Source organism: Xyrauchen texanus, chromosome 24 (assembly GCF_025860055.1).
Source record: "Xyrauchen texanus isolate HMW12.3.18 chromosome 24, RBS_HiC_50CHRs, whole genome shotgun sequence".
In the NCBI taxonomy this organism is placed as follows: Eukaryota; Metazoa; Chordata; class Actinopteri; order Cypriniformes; family Catostomidae; genus Xyrauchen; species Xyrauchen texanus.
This window is the reverse complement of record NC_068299.1, coordinates 12,786,448-12,809,117: the sequence shown is the minus strand read 5'-3', so window position 1 is coordinate 12,809,117 and position 22,670 is coordinate 12,786,448. Positions and strand designations below refer to the sequence as shown.

General features: G+C 36.0%; 2 protein-coding genes across 2 annotated transcripts; both read left to right on the top strand.

Moving 5' to 3' along the window:
* Positions 1-83: 83 nt before the first annotated feature.
* On the top strand, positions 84-11,396 carry LOC127617499 (E3 ubiquitin/ISG15 ligase TRIM25-like). The gene is made up of 8 exons (XM_052089474.1): positions 84-164; positions 440-1,059; positions 1,608-1,703; positions 3,983-4,216; positions 4,300-4,456; positions 5,077-5,121; positions 6,011-6,052; positions 10,819-11,396. Exons 2-8 carry the CDS (start codon positions 469-471, stop codon positions 11,394-11,396), a joined length of 1,743 nt encoding a protein of 580 aa, XP_051945434.1. The 5' UTR covers positions 84-164; positions 440-468.
* A 4,077-nt stretch (positions 11,397-15,473) lies between these two features.
* On the top strand, positions 15,474-18,860 carry LOC127618285 (uncharacterized). The gene is made up of 4 exons (XM_052090662.1): positions 15,474-15,760; positions 16,421-16,618; positions 16,711-16,819; positions 16,979-18,860. Exons 1-4 carry the CDS (start codon positions 15,659-15,661, stop codon positions 17,911-17,913), a joined length of 1,344 nt encoding a protein of 447 aa, XP_051946622.1. The 5' UTR covers positions 15,474-15,658; the 3' UTR covers positions 17,914-18,860.
* Positions 18,861-22,670: the final 3,810 nt, after the last annotated feature.

Sequence of the window (22,670 nt, the reverse complement as noted above, 5' to 3'; positions counted from 1 at the left end):
CTGTATTATTGTCTTGTTAGTCTTTGTATTGACAACACTTGCTAATGTTTTAATGTTTGTTTTGCTTGCATTTTTCCTCACCATCAGATCCAGGAAGTGATCAGTAGATGTTTGCTGTTATCCTTTTAAGATAATTTACTTTTAACACACCAGGAACATAACAGGTCTGTAAATGGTTGTCATTTTTTAATATTTTTTAAAGAATCTTTATTTTACAGTATGTGTACATTCAGAATACTTACAGTGGACATACTCAACAAAGTACTGAGGTAACTACATGTACTTAATATTGGTTAAGGTTTGTACCTAGTAATGACTGTAGTTGTTGTAATTATATAGTAAGTAAATGTAGAACAGTTCTATAAAATAAAGTGCTACCGAATCTTCTCTCAGCCCAGGTATTGAGTTAATCATTAACAATATTCCTGTTATTCCACAGTGAAATCTGCTGATTGTGTCATCGACAAAATGGCAGAATCTTTTTCTGATGATCAAAATCCTTTCAACTGTCCGATCTGTCTTCATCTTCTAAAGGACCCTGTAACTACAACTTGTGGGCACAGTTACTGTATGAACTGTATTGAAGAGTTCTGGGATCGGGATGGTCAGAAGGGAGTTTACAGCTGCCCTCAGTGCAGACAGACGTTCTCTCCAAGACCAGCTCTCAGCAGAAGCACTGTGCTGGCTGAAGTTGTAGAGAGAATGAAGAGGACAGAACCAGAAGCTGTAAAAGCCTCATCTTTGGGTGGTGCTGTGTCCGGGGATGTGGAGTGTGATGTCTGCACGGAGACAAAACTAAAAGCAATCAAGTATTGTCTTGTGTGTTTGGCTTCTTACTGTGAAACTCACATCCAAACTCATTATACGTCTTCTGCATTAAAGCGGCACAAACTAGTCAATGCCTCGCCACACCTACAGCAGCAGATCTGCTCTCAACACAATAAACAACTGGAGTTGTACTGCTGCCAAGATCAGCAGATGATATGCATGCAATGTGCTTTAATTAACCACCAGAATCATAAAATAGCTTCACCTGCAGCACAGAGAAAAGAAATACAGGTAAAGCAACTGATATAATACTTATTATTTAAAAAAGAATGTAAAATGTGACAATTGCTAATATGACTATTGAAAAAGGTTTATGTGCTTCCTATTTTTTTCCTGACATGCAAACAAATTCAAATAGATGAAAAGGTCACTGTTAACAATTACTATATGTTGTTGATATTGTGATTTACAGAATTATAACATATCAGGGTCAGTCTTGAGAGTCACACACTTGGATATATTCCACCTCTGTTTACCTCCACTTATTTAAACTGCAACTGACTAACAACAACATAATAAATGTCATGGTTACAAATGTGTATGTGTATCTACATCATACAAACAAGCCAGCAATCAACAGACTTTCTTGATTTAAATTTAAATTCTGCAATAATTTACTCTCCATTGCGTTATTCCTAACCTGAAGGGATTTCATGGAACATATAAGGAAATGTTTAGCAGAATGTCCAAACTGCTCTTTTCCATATGAAAGTGGATTTGGTATGGGGTTGTCAGTTTGGGACAATTTCCATCACAAATTAATACAAATTTATTCAAAGGGACAATTGGAATCAAATCAGGATGGCCTACAAGAGGAAATGCATCAGCGAGAGATGAAAATACAGGAGTTAAGGCAAGCTATGGACTCTCATAAGGTGAGTGTGATGAAGTATGCTTAGTTACTATATTATCACTATGTAGCTACATTAAAACTTTTGTTATGTGTCCAAATGCAGTTTATATTAGCTATTGACCCCTCATATAATCAAATAAATATAGGGGAAAATGAGTAAAGAAGCCACCAAAAGAACAATGTGCATGTACCTTTAAATTGTAACATATTAAGATATAAGTTTAGCATACAGGATTATCATCATTCACTATATTATCATTGTAAATGAATAGAAAAATTTGCTAATTTAGTTGTCATTACAAAATGTTAATTCTGAAAAGGGGCCATCTTGCCCTTCAAGATTTAGTGATTTAATGCAAAATATTAAATCAAATGTTCTACACGGAATTATGTATTTGGAAAATTTAGTAGAATAATTGAATAATGACAGACAAATTAACTAAAAGTATCCCAATAAATGTATGTGAATACTCTATACAGTACAGGCCTATGAATATATACATATTTAGACACCCATATTTTTATTTATAGGTATGTCATAATAGCAATAATGTGAATTCAGATTGAATTCCATTCAATTTGCCTATAGGTTATAATGAATAGTGAAGATGTTTTAAATGTGCATCTAGTAAAAAGTAAGTAAAAATTGTTTCTAAAGCACACTCAAACACAGCAAAGCTGACCGAAGTGCTGTACAGATGAATTTACAATACATTAAAATAAAACAAACATGTCATAAAAAAAAAAAAAAGACAAACTCATTTAATACTGCAAAACGCTAGAGAATAAAAATGCGTTTTAAGCCTACGTTTAAAAATAGACAGTGATGAAGCTTGTCTAATGTCAAGTGGTAGCTGATTCCATAGCCTAGGGGCAGCAACTGCAAATGCTCTATCACCCTTGCAAACTTTTGAACCAGTTGAAGACAGAAAAGAGAGGTTTGAGGAAGACCAACATAAAGAGAATTACAATAATTCAATCGAGAGGTGATAAAAGCATGAATAACAGTCTCCAGGTCTTGAAAAGATAAAACTGATTAGAACTAAATTTAGAAATCATTCGTAACTGATAAAAACTATTTTTCACTACTGAATTTATTTGTCGGACTAAGCCCAAGTCAGAATCCATAATGACATCAAGATTCCTCACATGCGAATTAACATGGTGGAAGTGTTGGCCAAGCTTGTTAGCAAGAGCGCTTCTAGATTCAGCAGAACCAAAAATAATCATTTCAGTCTTATCATTGTTTAGCTGGAGAAAGTTACTCGATAACCACTTTTTTATGTCTTCAATACATTCCGAGAGATGTTGAACAGAATCACCCGATTTCAATGGTAGATAAAGTTGTGTATCATCAGTGTAAAAATGAAACCAAATATTATGTCACCTAATAATATTTCCAAGAGGGAGCATATACAAATTAAAAAGAATTGGCCCCAGGATGGATCCCTGAGGAGCCCCACAGAGAACAGGAGCTACAGATGAAGAAAAATCTAATGCATTCAGTTATTTAAAAATAACCTCATATGATATATTCAATATTAAATTAAATAATAAGATACCAGAAACAACATGTCACTTACCCTGAGATTCTAACTTTACCTTTTCACTTCAAAATAAAAAATAAAACATTTACACCAAAAATTTACTGTGTCCACAAATCCCCCTGTTTAACAAAATAGACATAACAACTTTTAATTTCTTATATAGTTGAATGTCAAAGACCACTATTTTCTAATGTTAAAATTAGATCAGTTAGATCAAATGGAATAAATTAAACAAGGATATTATACTATATATTGAAAAAAGAGGTGACTTGCAATTGTTAGCTAAATTATCTATTTCTACTCATTCTAACCAATAAAAAGTACTTTTCTTCATGTAACCTACAGTGTATTTTGTGAGGTTGCTTAGTCTGATTAAATAACATTTTCTTCAACCACTTGAAGCACATTTTTTACTTTTTTAAATGTTTTAGGTTACTTGACAAAATAGTTTTTTTATATAGTCAATTGATAAAAACAAACAAACAAACATGCCATTATAAGGCTACTTCAGTAACTAAACTGTAGTGTACTATCATAGAAAGGTAGCAATACTTTCTCCAAAATCTGTTTGTAATCTCAAAACAATACAAGTATCAATTTTTTTTGCATTTAGCAAAATACCTCCCAAACATGGTGGTCTGGATTCTGTATTTGGATATGGTTATTTTTTGTAAGTGCTAATGATGTCTTGCATCTCAGTAAGAGCTGAAGCAATGGACTGCTTCAGATGTGTTTCCTCTGTGTGCTTCAACAGCGTTCAGCACAGGCTGTGGTGGAGCACATTGAGACAATCTTTACAGATCTGATCAGCTCCATGCAGAAAAGACTAGCTGAGATCACAGAGATTATCAGAGCTCAGGAGAAGAATGAAGTGAGAAGGGCCGAGGAGCTTATAAATACATTGGAGCAAGAGATCAGTGATCTGAAGAAGAGAACCAATGAACTGGGGCAGCTTTCACACATCGAGGATGATGTCCATTTCATTCAGGTGAACTGACAACAGAACTGACTCTCTGACCATCGAGAGAGGTTTTTCATTTGTATTATTAACTGCTTCTTTTTCATCTCCAGAATTTCTCTTCTTTTTCCCGCTACCAATGTTCAAGCGTGTGCAGCATCTCTGTCAATCAACATCTGACGTTTGAGGAAATACAAACAATTGTCTCTGAGCTGAAAAGACAACTGGACGATCTCTGTGAAGAAGACTCTGTCAGGATATCAGAGAAAGGTGATATGACATTCTTACAGGCATTAAATAACTTTATATACCATACTGAATGTCCTAAGTAATTATATACTTAGAACATGTGGTTGCCATGGTGTACTAGGTGTTGTTAGTGGTTTTTAACTTGTTGCTAAGCAGTTGGTACAGTGTTCTGGGTGGTTGCTTTGGCATTGCTAGGTGGTTGCTTAAGTGTTTGGGTGGTTGCTAGGTACAGTAGTTGCTTTATGGCTCAAGTCACTACTACTGTATGTCTCAATCATATTCCTCAATAAATGACACAAGTTAAGGTCTAATTCATGTCCATAGCACAAGCGGTGTGGGATGAGTTATGGGACAAAGTTTAATACAAAAGGTTAGGGTATAAATGTGATGCTCCAATTACTATGTATGTTTGTAGTAGCACTATTGTGTAGTAGTTGTAATGGTATTAGTGTTGCATAGTATAAGAACAGAAATGTTTTCCACATCAACTCATGGAATGCCATTATCTTTAACATGTCTGTCCCTTTTGCCTTTTTCGTTGTTTATAATGTCAAAGTCAGGAAATATTTGAAGCCCATCTGAAAGAGGCAGATCATACTCAGGCACATAACAAAACTAATTTTGCATGTTTATCTTATTAGTTCCTGCTGTCCATATAATGGCAAACAATGAAAAGATCACAGAATGTAAGTCAGTTTTATTTTCTAAATGAAAACACTCATTTATATATAAATATATATACACACTGGTGGCCAAAAGTTTGGAATAATGTACAGATTTTGCTGTTTCGGAAGGAAATTGATTCTTTAATTCACCAAAGTGGCATTTAACTGATCACAAAGTATAGTCAGGACATTACTGATGTAAGAAACAGCACCATCACTATTTGAAAAAATTAGATTTTTATCAAATCTAGACAATCCCCATTTCCAGCAGCCATCACTCCAACACTTTATCCAAGAGTAATCATGCTAAATGGCTGATTTGGTACAAGAAAATCACTTGCCATTATATCAAACATAGATGATTGTTTTTGAGTTGCCACAGTATGCAATAGACTGGCATGTCTTAAGGTCAATATTAGGTCAAAAATGGCAAAAATAAAAGCGCTTTTTCGAGAAACTCGTCAGAAACAAAAAACAAAGACATTGGACAACAGATAATTGGAAAAGAGTGTTATCGATCTCAACCCCATTGAGCTTTTGTGGGATCAGCTAGAGGTGCGTGAGAAGTGTCCGACAAGACAGACACATCTATGGCAAGTGCTACAGGAACTGTGGGGTAAAATGTCACCTGAGTATCTGGACAAACTAACAGCTAGAATGGCAAGGATCTGCAAAGCTGTCATTGATGCACGTGGAGGATTTTTTGATGAGAACTTTTTGAAGTAGTTTTTTCCAAATAGTATTAGAAATGTTTCATGTTATTAATGTCCTGACTATACATTCTGATCAGATGAATGCCACTTTGATGAATAAAAGTACCAATTTCATTCCATATGAGCAAAATCTGTACATTATTCCAAACTTTTGGCCACCAGTGTATATATGCTTACTGATTTTTTCTTTTCTTTAGATTTGCCATCTCAGCCCAAGACCAGAGAAGAGTTCCTTATATGTGAGTTAAGCTCTGTAAATGTGTTAGTTGCGTATAACTGCATTCAACACACATACTAGCTGTGTCCAAAATCATATACTGTCAAATAGTGTTGTCACGGTACCAAAATTTCAGTAGTCGGTACCAATACCAGTGAAATTTCACTGTACTCGATACCATTTTCGGTACCAAAGCAAAAACGGGTTACTAAACAACACTCTTTTATTAACAAAGTCTACAAAACTTTAGCAGCAGAACTAAGAACAAAATATGCCATTGAGAAACACTTTAATTTAAATATATTATTTTTTTTAATTATAACAAAACTGAACAATGTATGCTTAAAGTATTTTTGAACACTTATATAAGATTTGCTTCAACTTTTACAACTTTTAATTTAAGTTTTACCAAGTACTAAAAAAAAGCCTAAATAAACAAGCATACAATAGAATTAATAAAAAACACTGTCCAAACTAATGTGCAAAGTGCTCTCTTATTAATAAAGCTGCATATTGCCAATTTTCTTCATAATAAGAAATGCACAGTGACATATATTATGATTAAATAAGTCACAAGCAATCGCGTTCTAATTTGATGTCCCCGAGGCAGAGTCTCTATGGCAAGCCGTTTTAACTTTTATTCATTTCCAGGATATGAATTCTTGATATCAACAATTCAATTTTCACTAGTTAAAATGATAGTTATTGATATCAGGAATTCGATATCTACTAGTAACAATGGCAATTTTTGATATCGGAAATTACATTTCCACTAGTAACAATGCTAATTCTTGATATCAACAATTACATTTTACTAGTTAAAATGCTCATTATAGATATCAAGAATTGTATTTCAACTAGTAAAAACTATAATTCTTGATATCTGTAATTGTATTTTCACTAGTGAAATGTCACCATAGGCTGCCATTCAAAATCAATTGTTGATATCAAGAATTGATTTCTTACTTGTTGAAATTCCAATTTCACATATCAGAAATGCAATTCGTACTAGTAAAAACTTTTATTTTTGATATCAAGAATTCAATTGTCACTAGTTGAGATGTCTATTCTTGATATCAACAACTGAATTGCTACTAGTAACAATGTTCATTTTTGATATCAATAATTCCATTTTCACTAGTGACAATGTTCATTTCTGATATCATTAATGTGATCGTTACTAGTAAGAAAGCCATTTTAGATATCTGAAATTATATTGATATCATAAATACATTATCAGATATCAAAAATTAAAATATTTTACTAGTAGCAATTCAATTGTTGATTTCTAGAATAGACATTTTAACTAGTGAAAATTGAATTGTTGATATCAAGAATGAATATCCTGGAAATGAATAAAAGTTAAAACGGCTTGCCATAGAGTCTCTCTCTCTCTCAGCCGGGTGCAGTTTCACTCTCTCCCCATTAGATCGGGACATTCGCGCAACTCATTGAAGAGGTACCGACCACACAGAGAAATGCCAGTTTCTGAGTTTATAGTTATTAACATGACTTCCTTCTGTATTATTTGAACTTTAATAAAGCAATTTTACTGCATTTAAGATGTTACGCCGGGATGTTTCCTTTAAAGAGCTCTGCCTCCACTTATTCCACAACGGTACATACTTCTGAATGTAGGCTACTTTTTTTTTAATCATTCCCTAATACTTTGGGATCTACATAAAATAATCTGTGAAAGTTTCGAGTGCATCTGGACTGATCTGTGTAATTCTTCCTCCAGCAGGCGTGAATTGCTGCTCTCGCGCGTCATTGTTACAGTGATTTCATGTTACGTTGATAAATGAGATCAAACGGCTATTCGACAAGAACATTTTTCTCATCAATTTTGTATTTTCGACGATCTCGATAATGTCGACTAAACGTTTGAGCCCTAATGCAAATTATAATATGCTTTTAAACTCACCTGCTTTATTTGCTTGAATAAATCTGGGTGTCTGTCTTAATTAAGTTTGACGTGTTTCCTCCTTTCGTCAGAAGCGTTTACAAATAGGTTTTTGCTGATCTATGATGTTTCCCTTTTCATCAGCCTCAAATGCAAATAATTTCCAAACCTGGCTTTTTCCACTTTTCATTTCGACATGATTCAGTTGAGACTCCGCAGCAGCAGCTACTTTGCTTGCCGCAATAGTTTGCTTGTTGTGAGCATTCGAAAGTTCCCGCCTCTGCGTGGGTACCGGGTAGACCTGCTACTCTGTACCCCGGTACCTTCAGAAATTCTGGTATCGTAAATCATTTTTTGTTTGAGTACCGACTTGGTACCGGGGTACCGATATTTTTGACAACACTACTGTCAAAGTATGTACTGAATTTGATGAAGAACATTATTCTCAGCGAGTAGTGAGTAGGGCCTAGTATGAATACATTTAACAATAACAATCACTAAAAATAACAATAACTGTGACGACAATTTACTCTTGTAATGTTAAACATGTACAATTTAACCCTTTGGGGTCGACGGACGCGCCGGCACGTCCTGCTGGATGTTTTCGTCATTACAGCGGAAACAACTTAAAATACTCCGTCATTTTTGGGTATACAGATAAGTGTAAGACATCATTAGAGACTATAAAGGGTCTACTTTTATTTGTGTACAATCACAATAACAACAAAATTTTGTGCTTTTGTAAAATAAAGAAAATAAAAAGGGTGAGCTTTCAGCAGTCTCTGTGTTCACGAGCATATTTCTGAAACACGTCACAAAAATGAACTGAAACTCTGTGAATACTGTTCACACAAACATGAAACATATGTCTAAAGAAAGCTTAAAATGTCTACTATTAAATAAAACAATTCAAATTTTAAACAAATATTCTCCTGCAATGCAATCTGTTTGAAACAAAGCGATGTACAGTTTTTACCGGTCCATCTCATTATGTGTAATGTGATCCCACCCACCAGCAGAGCGCGCCATTCATACACTAATGTGCTGAGATGATCAACTCAAATGTTTGAGCGATACACAGGCGACTGTGAGGTTTGATTTAAACACATTTCATTCATTTTTCTGCGCGTTTGCAACAATACACAGACGAGAAAGCTCCAGGATATTATGGAAGATTTAATATTTTCCTCAGAAGAAGAGCAGGACTCCGATGAACGTTTGTTTGTATTTTAAAGAGAGATTTGATCCAGCCAAGGATACCGTTTCAGACAAGTAAGTCAATTAGTTGACATGCTATTTTATATAAACATGTTCATATTTTACTAGTGGGACTGTTTCCAGACTTGCCAGCCAGGATTCAGAGTATTGACATTTTAAATATGTCTTAATAAGCAAGATTTAGTTATATTTAAATGCTGTTTCGGCTAAAGCAGGTATTTAAATTGTATGCTGTATGATAAAAATATGATATGTAATATGATATAAAAATAAAAGGAATGTTTAGATTATATTTTATCTAGTGTTTAAAATGCCTCATTATCATCAACAAAGCTAGTGCTCAGGTTAAATGAATAAAATACACTTTAAATATGCCCATATTAGAAAATCACCATATTATAATGATTTCTGAAGGATCATGTGACACTGAAGACTGCAGTAATGATGCTGAAAATTCAGCTTTGATCACAAATTACATTTTTACAATATATTTAAATAGAAAACTGTTCTTTTAAATTGTAAACAGAGTTCACAATATCAATGTTTTTACTGTATTTTGGATCAAATAAATCCAGTCTTAGTGAGCAGAAGAGACTTCTTTTAAATGGTAGTGTAGGTCTAAAATTAAGTAAAGTCTTTAGGTAAAGAAAATATATAGTCAGATTACTTCTTTTAACTTAAAACTTGATTTTGATCATTAAGTCTCCTCACATTCATTCTCTATCCCTCATTGATAGGCCCAGCCAGGGGAGGGTCTTTGTATCCTCAGGTTTGAATTACAATCCATATTCATTATCGTTCATGCCTCCTCGCATATTACCTATCAACACTAAAGGTGTCTTACAAAAGTTAAATTACTATATTGTTTTGTATGAATTGGTGATCAGGATGGTTTTCACATAATTTTGTAGCAAAAACCCTAGGCTATAAGATCCATTTCTCAAAAGTCTTGTGGACAAATATTTATTATGTGTTATATGGCCTTATTTCAATGACTTAATCATTTAGTTTTTTCAAAAACCATGCATAAACATTTTCTCAAAAATACAAACCTTTACACACATGTTGCTCATATATTATTGTAGCCCAGTTTGTGCTGAATACAGTGTAATCAGACTTTAGCCATTAATATGTTTTAAAAAAGCACAAATGTCAAGACATGTCAAAACTTCTTCAGGGCCCAAAACACCCTCAGACCCCAGAGGGTTAAGCATAAGGAACAACTGTCTTACTGTTGAAAAGTGTCGCCTGGCTTGCTGTTCTCTGCTGTTTTTTTTAATTAATCATTTTGAATGTGACGTCTCCATGGCTTCCGTGGCATATTGGATATTATAAAGTCTAGAGGATGCGCACATCTGAATCTCAGCGGATGCAGTAGGTCATACTGATTTATGAATATGAAGGAATATTGTCATACTGCTCATTTTATATACTTTTGCCGAACTAAAGTATATGCATATTTGGACGCAGATATTAACATGATGCAAATTAGAGAGACAGTTTGGGATAAGATGAGACACGCCCCTAGAGAGGGTTTTATTGAACTATAAATACAAATAAAACATCCGGGTCAGGGTTGTGAAAGTTCTTGTTGTGACATGGAGAAAAATCCATAAAGAATTTACTGTATGTTTTTTTTCTTTCTTCTTTTTTCTGTTTATCAATAGATTCCACTGATTTGAATCTGAATCAGTCATCAGCCAGCAATAATCTCTCTATACAAAACTGCAAGTCTGTGTCAAGGAATGATTCTCTACAAAACACTGCCTTTGTCAAATATCCCCCTATTCCCATAAGAACCAGTTACAGCAGTTATAACAGTATGGTTACATATCAGGTGTTGTGTAATGAGAGTCTATCTGGACGCTGTTATTTTGAAGTTCAGTGTCAAGGAACAGGTTGCTCTATTGCATTCTCATATGACCAGATTCAACACGGAGGAAATTTTACCTTTGGATGCAACAACAGATCCTGGAAATTTGACTTTCCATTGGCTAATGCTTGTGTATGGCAGGATAACAAAAAGACTAACATTTCCCTAATTTCTAAAATTGGAGTGTTTCTGGATCAAGAGGCGGGAATTGTGTCCTTTTACAATGTCTCTGACAAAATGACCCTCCTTCACAGATTCCAGACCACATTCACTGGGCCCCTCTATCCTGGGTTTTCACTTCAGCAATGGGCAAATTACTCATCAGTGGCAATTTGTGATTTACCATTTACAAAAAAAACTGAGAAGATCTAATCTTTACTCACAGTTATAGTTAGTGAATGGACACTAAAGCCTTTTCATTAAGAGCCATGGCAAAAGCAATCACTGAAAAGGCGCTTAACCCTACATTGTTTATATGTATATAACCCTATATTCAGTTTACCAGCTGAATACAAACTTTATGATCACATTACACAGGTGCATCTCAAAAAATGTGAATATCTTAAGTTACATTTTTCCCGTAATTTAATTCAAAAAGTGGAATTTTCATATATTGACTTTTTTTGTTGTAATCTTGATGATTACGGCTTACAGCTCATGGAAATCAAAAATCCAGGACCTCAAAATATTAGAATAAGAATTTATAATACAGAAATGTCGACCTTCTGAAAAGTATGTTAATTTATGCACTCAATACTTGGTCGGGGCTCCTTTTGCACAAATTACTTTAAATAATTATTGCTCAGTGGTCCAAAGTTGTCTTTTCAGAGGAAAGTAAATTTTGCATTTAATTTGGAAATCAAGGTCCCAGAGTCTGGAGGAAGAGTGGAGAGGCACAAATCCAAGTTGCTTGAAGTCCAGTGTGAAGTTTCCACAGTCAGTGATGATTTGGGGTGCCATGTCATCTGCTGGTGTTGATCCACTGTGTTTTCTTAAGTCGAGAGTCAATGCAGCCGTCAACCAGGAGATTTTAGAGCACTTCATGCTTCCATCTGCTGACAAGCTTTATGTAGATGCCGATTTCCTTTTCCTGCAGGACTTGGCACCTGCCAGAAGTGCCAAAACTACTAGTAACTGGTTTGCTGACCATGTATTCCTGTGCTTGATTGGCCAGCCAACTTGCCTGACCTGAACCCCATAGAGAATCTATGGGGTATTGTAAAGAGGAAATTGAGAGACACCAGACCCAACAATACAGATGAGCTGAAGGCTGCTATCAAAGCACCCTGGGCTTGCATAACATCTAAGCAGTGCCACAGGCTGATTGCCTCCATGCCACGATGCATTGATGCAGTAATTTGTGCAAAAGGAGCCCCGACCAAGTATTGAGTGCATAAATTAACATACTTTTCAGAAGGTTGACATTTCTGTATTATAAATTCTTTATTCTAATATTTTGAGATACTGGATTTTTGATTTCCATGAACTGTAAGCCGTAATCATCAAGATTACAAAAACAAAAAAACAAAAAAAAAAATGCTTGAAATATTTCACTTTGTGTAATGAATCTAGAATATATGAAAGTTCCACTTTTTGAATTAGATTACGGAAAAAAATTTACTTTTCCACAATATTCAAATTTTGAGATGCACCTGTATATACTGTACATATACTTGTGTGCAATATTTTTAAAGCATAATCCTTAATTGTATTAATAAAACAATTGTGTTAATAATGAGATTCAGAATAGGTTAATTCATGCCATTATTTTATATGTATTTTTGTGTTTGTTTTCAAAATAGTGGTATATGGTATTTTTTGGTTGTTTGTTTTGTTGTCCATATGCTTATGTGAGAAATTGATTTTTTTTTATTTTTTATTTAATTGACACATTTTGATTCTTTTTGGTGGAATAGAACCACTTTCTTGTCTATAGTTTTGTGTGCACTTTGGTAATTGTATGAGGTCTATCTGTTCTGCCTGTTTAAAAGAGATCCAGGAGGTTGCTAACTATTTCACATGCTATGTCTGCTTAAATAAATTTGGCAGTTTACCAGCTGATTGTGCTAAAGGTTGTTTATCTTTGATTTGACCAATTCCTATTAAAAATACTGGGTTCAGGTTGAACTTCCATGGTGGACAGAATGCAAATATTGTACAATTCACTACAAATTAACCATTCTTGGAACTGACTAGATTGATGTATTGCTTGGTTTTGCAGAGTACATTTTATGTTTATTCATCCAAAGTGACTTACAAATGAGGAATGCTACATTGTGATTAATCAAAAGGAAACTGTAATGATTAGAAGGTTTAAAAACTTCACAGAGAAAATGTGGTATTAGAAAGCTCACTCCTTGTGGTGGCAGGTGCCGCCTAACCTTTTACCCTTTCTTGCATTACGTCTGTATTGTTCTCTATCTCAAAAGACACAGATGCCACACTTGTGTGTGTATAGAAGAGGCCAGAGATTAAGAATGCTAGACTTACTGAGGTTACCAGCAGTGGGATTTACAACAATAAAAGCTTGATAGAGACATTTAAACATGCATTCTTCTAAATAGCACAGTCAACCCCCTTAAATCATCTGTTTGGGAGCATTTGAATAATTGACTGAAGCGATCACCCCCACACACACTTTAGTTCCGCTTCAGTCTCAGTGTGTAATAAGCATGTTGGATGTTCGCAGGGGTCACAGCAAACAGAGCGTTTTTGTCGAGTAGTCAACATTCTTATAATCCAGAACATATAGCACCCAACAAACACATACAATCAAACACATATAGTGACTCATTCTCTCTCACACACATGCACACACAATGCACAGTGGTAATAGGAGGAGAATAAAAACATATTTTCTGATTATATTGGAGCCCAAAAGCTCAAATCAATCAAGCTAAATTTCCTGCTAAGATCTGAGAGCATGCTTCCTGCTTAGATTTTAGTGTGTGTGAGAAGCATTCTGCAAAACAAGCATCTCATTTGGTCTGTGGTTATCTATAGAAGCCAATGTCTCCTTTTATGGACATTAGATATTTTATATTTTAATGTACACTCCGTAAATGCCTACAAAAGTGATGTTGTTCAGAATTAGCATACAAACAACAAATGAGCATTATGGTCATACCAGAGACATATAACACAATCAGACCCATCACATACATCAATTACACAAAACATGGCAAATTATTAATTAAAAAAAATTTACACATAGGTGCCATTTGCAGGTGGAAAAATTAGATGAATAACAAAACTGGTGTACAGTGACACCTGCTGGTTAAATGGGGGAGATCTCTCTCTCTCTCTCTCTCTCTCTCTCTCTCTCTCTCTCTCTCTCTCTCCCAGAATAAAATCCTTTTTTTTTTTTCTGGGAAATCTAAATTAAAACAACGATGAACATGGTCACTAATTAAATCTTTCTTTGGTGAGATTCTCTCTGTGTCCCAACAGAGCGCGATGTGTAGCAATCTGCATAAATTATAAACTCTTATTCAAATGAGGCCTGCTGATCGTTAAACCCATGAGAGGTTAATGAGGAGAGAAAGCTTGTTAAGGGCAGGCCAATTAAATTGCAGAAGAGCCCCTTTAGAAGTGCTCTGCATAAAGGAGGGCAATTAGGTACTGATTAGTAAGAATTGTCTTAATTAATTCCAAAAGGGCAGCTGTGTGTGAGACCTCCCTAATGATATTTACAAGTTAGAAAAACATAAATTGTATGAAGAAAACACATCTTCAAAATATCTCTCGCCCAGACATCACGTGATCTCAGGATATGGGTCACCGTCAAAGAGAATTTGAAAAATAGAAACACACTGAAAAATTTCTGTTCTATGATCATTAGAATTTTATACCAGGTACTTGTACTTTATAAACTATCTGCGAAAAACCAATGCGTTTATGAAAATCGTAATGATAATAATATGTTGACATATATTGCCAGCCTGTAATCAATAATGTATTATTTTTGTATAGTTAAAATAGCTGGAAGTGGGTTATACCGGAAGTGGTACACATTCGCGGATGATAATGTTGGCACTGTGGCTGTGTATCGTTTGGAAGGCTGCATGCTAGGTAGGACGCGTCCTTTGAAGGCTGAAGTATACCGAGTGTCCTGTTGATACGCAATCGCCCGCACACGGTAGTGACGTGACGTCACTCTGCTTACATTTAATATAAAATTTACCGTCTATAAATGTAATTAATGTTTACAAATTATACATCTTTTCAAAGGTCTAAGGGTTCAACATTGATATCCAATCTCTGTTTCACGATAGCAATGCTCCAGAAACAGCAATTTAGTTATTTGTGCCAGGAGTACAAATTAAAACATGCAATATCAAAACAGGATTCATACCTGTAAAAACAAAACAAAAAAAGCCCATACTCAGTTCAAGTTCACCTCATTATAATCACCATACAAAGAATAAATTATACTGACTTGAGCTGGTGGGCGTGGCTTGGTTGTGTTTTCTGCAAGTGCTGCTGTCAGTGGAGCGGTTCGGTATAGGCCCTTTTCACATGACGTCACGCAACTTCCGTTCTGACCCAAAGCAGTGTATGTTTACTTCCGCCAGCATAGTGGAACGCTATGGAGTTTACCCAGTCCCTTCGACACCTGCCAAAAATACATCTAGATGATGTACAGCGACTTGCAGACAAATTTTCACTTACAACACGTTCCAAACTTGACAAAGTATACAAATTCTTCATTGAGCAGTACCTGTTTGCGTATGAAGGTAAGCATTTTGTATTGTCCCGCCCAAATTACGTTAGCGGAGGAGTTAGGATAACGATAGTTGTTAGCTTTCTCTCCTGCAGTGAAAGTCCATATTCTTAATTAATTTACTGTAATACAGACCTGTAAACTCTTGTTGCAATCATGTTTATTACTGATGTTAGCTACAGATTGTGTATTGTTAGATAAAAGTCAGTAACGCATTCATGGTTAATGTTGTGCCCTTTCACCAAAACATTGCATTGGAATAGTTTCGAATGTAGTTGTCGATGAGGTGACAGTGAGAGGGCGTTGTCACAGGTCTATGAGGAAAAATGAGGAGGCTCATCACCTTCAGGTTTTTCTGATTTTCGTGTTCTGCTGCGGTTGCAGACACTTTGCAGTAACGTTATCCCACAAAGTTCCATTGTGGTTCAGTGTGTTTCTCAGCCTGATGTCAATGAGTGTGGTGCACCAAAATCTAGATGACAACCTTACATTTAAAGAACAGAAGAGGGTTGTTTGAGGACAATAAGACTGAGAAATATGCTGTGTGATGTTAAAATAAAGTAGGTGTTCAAAGTTCATGGACTTACTTTAAAACCTTAAGTTTGTTCAATTACTCCAATGAAATGTAAAATTGTTGTGCAGGAAAGACTTATTTTCATGTTTCTCTTATCAGGTTACATTTCATGCTAAAGAGGTTCCTGTGGTACTGAAATGCATGTCATGTACCTGCTCTGCTGGGAAAGCACTGTGCAACCACATTGTGGCATTATTGTTTCAAAGTGCTCACTACTGTACCATGGGCTTCAAGACAGTGCCATTGCCACTGTCATGCACCAGCTCACTGCAGACCTGGCACCGGCCAAGTACACATGTAATACGTTAACATTTATTACATTTAATGATGTTGGACTATAATTTTGTAATGACTATGTCAATTAATTATTTATCATCAATATATTACAGGGAATTGCTCCTGAGGCAACAAATGACATGGTAGTGTGTAAACCAGTACCGAAGTCCAAGGATCATGCCCGAACTGGTGTGAAATGTACACTGTACAGAGCATATGGTGGCAAGTCTGAATTAACACCTGTCTATATATTTTAATGTATAACAGAACAATGATTAGTATATTTTCCCTTTAAACTTCCAGTTGATATCTTCTGTAAATTATGAACATCTCTTAATATATAAGGTTTGGTGCAGCTCAAAACATTTACTTTTTTGTCAGGTCCTCTTCCAGATCCTCACATCCTTGCCAGTGTTGAGAAACTGCAAGACAAACGCCCACAACCAGGCATTTGCAAATTGCTCCACGGGCTTGAGGCCCTTAATTTTGTGGACTCTAAATTTGGCCCGGTGCCATTTGGGTCTTTGCTCTCTTACCAGTGCCCTCCTGAGATAAGTAGAGACATTATTAAACACCCTGGTGCCCCTGGATTTCCTCAGTTGCCCATTGAAGGTCACAATTTAAAATTTCACATACAATTTGAGCCTAACTACAAGCAACAATGCCACTTAGAGAGCCTTAAAGTGTCAAGGGAGATCTCTGCTGCTATTGAGGCAGAAACACGACTGCAGTCAGAATGCCAGCTGTGGACCCAGGTGCATAAACCCCGACTTACAGCCAGCAGATTTGGTGAGATATGTCATGTCCGTGGAGAGTCAACTTCAAAATCCTTAGCTGCTCGCATTCTGAGAGGAACTCCTCAGACAGCAGCTATGAAAAGAGGGCTGGACCTGGAGCCTGACATACTAAGGCAATATTCTGATTTCTGTGATGTCACTGTGACACAGTGTGGGGTCCTCATCCACCCTGATGCACCTCACCTTGCAGCCAGCCCTGATGCCAAAGTTTTCAACCCCAGAGAAACACCACCATTTGGGTTGGCAGAGGTTAAGAGTTGTGATGTTGAAGATGTTGCTCAAGTTAAACACCTGATTACAGTTCGAGGCCAGGCTTGCCTTAAGAAAAGACACAAATATTACTATCAGGTTCAAGGCCAGCTGGCCATAAGCGGACTTCAGTGGTGTGATTTTATAACAGATACCCACACTGACTTCACAGTTGAAAGAATATTTAGGGATGAGGAGATCATCAACTCAATGCGACAGAAGCTGGATTATTTTTATCACAACATCTACATGGATGTATTATTACATTAAGGCAGAATTTTCAAATGTAAATATTTCTATGAACATCTGATGCATGTAATTCCTGTTGTAAATACTTTTTCAATTTACAACTTAAGTCAGTGTTGCATTGTATGTAAATATCCTTTGTCTTATCGAGCAGTGGTCGCTCTTCAACCAGTTTTCAACCTTGTTTGTAGCTTTGAGCTGCTATGAAAGTTTTGTATTAGTTTCCTTCATCTCACATAAATGCTATTACCAAATATGTAAATAAAAAAAATGGCAAGTTTTAAAGATATTCTTTCTTTATTGGTTAAGATGTAAATTAATTTTACTCTGGATAAACTTTTTACAGAATGCTTCACAACATTGTTTATTAATAACCATGAAAATATAGTAACCCCTATGTTAATACAAAGCATAGAAATTTAAAAATATATTAAAAGCACTTGTATTTACAGTATATCTACACAGTGTCAAACACCTAAAAGTAGAAGAATTAATTAAGAATTAATCTCACCCAAGAAAGGAAACACTTCAGACGGGTTTGTCCCCTTTGATATCAAAGAGGTCCCTGATAGTTTGAGAGTAGATGGCCCACAACTGATTGACTGAACCTACCATAGAAAGAGGAACAAGCCCATCCCAAATGTGGTACTCCTTCACCCTGCGTATCGCCCTCTCAACTAAAATTCTCAAGCGGGCAATAGCCTGGGTCTTCAATGTGTCCTCTGTGCTGAGCTGATTTTATTTTTTCAGTGGAGGGATGATGAGTGTTGCCCCCACCTGTGACAGCATCTTCTCAATCTGGAACCAGTGTTGCCAACTTAGCAATTTTGTTGCTAGATTTAGCAACTTTTCAGACTACCCTAGCAACTTTTTTTTCAAAAAGCACCTAGCAACAAATTTAGCAATTTTTTAAAAAGATTTGGCAACTTTTAGCAACTTTTGGAAAGTGACTCTAATCCAAACAACACACGGCAAGGCGTGGTGAGCTGAGTACCTGCTTACGTCAGGGCAAGGGCACCACAACTTCCAATAGGAAAATTAAACTGCAGTAGCCACCGTTCAACCTGAACAGGGCAGCACTCAGACGTTTTTACACCATATATTGTAGAATTAAAACACTTTATACCCAAATGTAAAAAATGTATGTCAACAAAATTACTTGAATAAATGAACAGCATTAATAAAGCCCCAGTCTTACAGATCATTAACTAAAAAAGTTGTTTTAGGGTTTAGTTACCCTTTAAGATCGCTGTGGAAATGTGAAAACAGGAAGACAAAAGACAACGGCGCAGGGGCGGGGCTACATTAGGTCTATATAGCCAGGACACAGAGGCTGCTGCGGGCAGGCAGCTTGCAAAAATGTATGACATCAAAAAACATTGTGCTACAGCAAAGCATATAAATCAAAACCATATAACCCCTAAAGCAGTCTACATTACAGCAGCTAGTTAAGAAAGTGGATAACTCCAAAAGTGCAGAAGCTACTATGGCAATGTTCATTGCAGAACACTGTTTACTGCTAGCATGCGACCATTTAGGTATGGCTTGCAAAGCTGCCTTTTCAGATTCTGTTGCAGCAACAAACTTCCAAATGCACGCACCAAGTGCACAGAAATGATTAAGGGAGTATTGGCTCCTTATTTTCTGAAAAGGATAACATCAGATGTGGGGATGAGAGGTTCAGTCTCCTTTTGGATGAGTCCACTGATGTCAGTGTCTCAAAATACCTGGCTGTGGTGATTCCGTATTTTAGTGCTAAAAAAGAACAATTGTGTCCACATTTCTTGGGCTGGTTGAATTGGAGGCGATGCCAGATCAATAGCAAAGGCAATAGTTGAGTTTCTTGAAAAGTGTAGCCTTAAAAGGAGAATCTTCAGGGTATTGGCACTGATAATGCGTCTGTGATGACTGGAAGCACATTGGCATACACAAGATTTTAAAGGAAGAATGTGCTTTGCCCAATTTGGTACTCATCTGCTGTGTGTGCCATTCTTTACAATTGGCTGTCAGTGCAGCATCAAAGAAACCATCCTAGATGTGTTGAATACTTAGTCAGGGAAACCTACAACTGGTTTGCTATTTCCCCAGAACGGCGAGAGGCATACAAAGCAGTGTATGCCACCATTAATTGAAAAAGTGTTGTTTGAATTACTTTTACAAATGCTGTGTGTGTGTATTTCAAATAATATCTCACGTATTACATAATGGCGTAGTTTTCGCGTTGGGATTACGTAATGACGTCATAGCGCAATGACGTCACAACGTCATTTAGCAACTTTTAGCAACAAATCGACCTGCCTTTAGCAACTTCCGCTGAAAATTAGTTGGCAACACTGTCTGGAACCCCTTGTCAGCCATTACTCCATCTTCTGGTTGAAGTAACTGTAAGATCTGTGATTGCCGTGTTATTTCTATATCAGAGATGGAGCCTGTGTACAATTTCGAAACAAATGTGATAAAAATGGACATAGGAATAAAATGAATGATAAATCACATCAGCATATGGAAATGGTTTGACATTTAGCTTTGATAAAAATGTAACACTTGTTAGTAAACTTGTGGCAATACGGGCTAACCGTGATTTAACAGTTATCTTGGTGCTAGCTAACTTTCTACTTTCTCCTCCACGACAGTCACACGTTAAAGAATGCAATAAGTTACTGGAAATGATCATTAACGTCATCAAAATAATCTAAATATAAGAACCAATAACGCTACATACGTAAATATTATTATTATTTTAATTTTACCTTTCGTATTGTCGGTGATCACCTCCTGAAGTAACTTTAACCCGCGCGCGTAAGTTAAAACGGAAGTACGTTTACCCTGCTTTGCGGAAAAGCGGAAGTTATCTGACGTCATTGTGAAAAGGGCCTATTTGAAGGCATCTGAAAGAAAACTGTCATTGTCATTTTGTGTTAATATGAAACGAAATATGGCAGAGGGTGTCAAAGATGAATATATCAGGGTAATCGAAGAGAAACTTACCTGTCAGACTTGCTTACCACGGTGATCCGCTAATTCTCACCCTCAGATCTCGCTCAGCTGCACATTCATCTCGTGACCTGAAGAAAAAGACAAAAAAGCTTGACAGATGGTGTGCCACAAACATCTCACTGTTGCTTGCTTCGCATGTATTATTAGTGTACGTCATTGAAGATTGTAAGTTCATCATGATTATTATATTATTATTATTGCTTGGGCAAATATCATTGCTAAGTGAAGCTCTGTTTATGTTGACTGCTCAGTGATAGCCTTATTTGATTTATGAGTGTGACCAACCTTTATTATATGAGGTATTATTGTAAGATACTATGTTAACTATTGCTGCAGTTATTAGACTGTTTGTATTCCAGCCTTTTCAGTGTTGAATTATTAGCATTTATATAATTTGTGCAGTTCACACCTCCCTGGGGTATGAAGTGCAGGAGAGGGTGATTCCCAGTGGCCAACAAAGTCACACAAGGGTACTATTCAGTCTATGTCTTTTGGCAGTGTCTGATTCCAGTAAAGAATAGAGATGCAGCAGAACAAACCGTTTGCGACGCACTTTTAAAAGGTGAGACGTTTAAAGAATAATATTATCCTATTCTGTATATTATCAGTACATCTAAATAAAAATAACTTGTAAATTAAAACCTTATAGTTGAGTATTACTCATTAAATTAGGAGATAAGGGATGTTATTGGATAACTAACAGATTAGGCAAGGATTGAAGCTGGATAAAGTTAGTAACGAACACCCTATTAATTGTAAAATCTGTTCTCTTGATTCAGTTTCATCCATCATTTTTAAAAAAAAAGTAATATAAGTAATATATTATTACAATTTAAAATAACTGTTTTCTATTTTAATGTATTTTAAAATGTAATTTACTCCTGTGATGCCAAGCTGAATTTTCAGCCTCATTACTTTTGAGCGGCAGTTTATATCACGAGTATGCTTAAGTTGTTTTAAAGCTGAATATATTGTGTATATGAATAAGTATTGTAAGAATTATACATTAGATATATAATATTTATAATACATAAATAATTATATTACTATATACAGAATTGTAAGAATTGTAAACAATAAGCTTCATTTCACTAAATTTTACATTTCCGTAACTGCTGCTAATAGTTCATTGACCCATTGTGCGGTGCGAGCTGGAAATCACCTGTCACCAGCCTGTCTCTGTACTATCTGAAAAGTCATAAATATGACATTAGTTACCATGAGATTAGTGAAAACAATGAACATGAGGTAACATAAAAACGCAACAGAAACCCTAGCCTGAAATAAGTTGAGGCAAATAACGGTAAACGAACACTAATCCTCAAATATTAGCTGATTTGATCTTTAAAAAAACAACATCGCTGTAACAGCATACTCATGCTACATACATATGTCGGTGTGTTACATAAATATATAAAATAAATGCATTTATTGACTACTAATTACCAGAAATCGCAGTTCTGTCACTCTGCTCTTACAGTTTGAAATCCCCCCAAAGCACTTCCTGGAACTATCTGAAGTCTACGTGAATCACGTGACGATCAAGCATTTAGAACTTCCGTTGTCGCAACTCTCTCTCTATATGGCTCTGCCCACGCCTAACTAACTTTCTATCTGGCCCCGAGAGCACTCAAGTAACAATCCCCACATAAGTCACCAGCTCCCCCTCCTCTCTCCTTCAACCGTGTTCCTTCTTAAAACTTCCTCCGCCACAACAACCGGGGGAGGCAATCAAGTCCGGCTGCTCTCTCCAAGCCAATCTAGTGTTCGCTCATTTCTCCCAA

Coding starts and splice junctions, on each gene's coding strand:
- LOC127618285 (XM_052090662.1), top strand. CDS start 15,659: ATGATGTACAGCGACTTGCAGACAAATTTTCACTTACAACACGTTCCA. Junction 16,619..16,710: donor GGCACCGGCCAAGTACACAT/GTAATACGTTAA, acceptor AATATATTACAG/GGAATTGCTCCTGAGGCAAC. Junction 16,820..16,978: donor ACTGTACAGAGCATATGGTG/GCAAGTCTGAAT, acceptor CTTTTTTGTCAG/GTCCTCTTCCAGATCCTCAC.
- LOC127617499 (XM_052089474.1), top strand. CDS start 469: ATGGCAGAATCTTTTTCTGATGATCAAAATCCTTTCAACTGTCCGATC. Junction 1,704..3,982: donor AAGCTATGGACTCTCATAAG/GTGAGTGTGATG, acceptor GTGCTTCAACAG/CGTTCAGCACAGGCTGTGGT. Junction 4,457..5,076: donor TGTCAGGATATCAGAGAAAG/GTGATATGACAT, acceptor TTATCTTATTAG/TTCCTGCTGTCCATATAATG.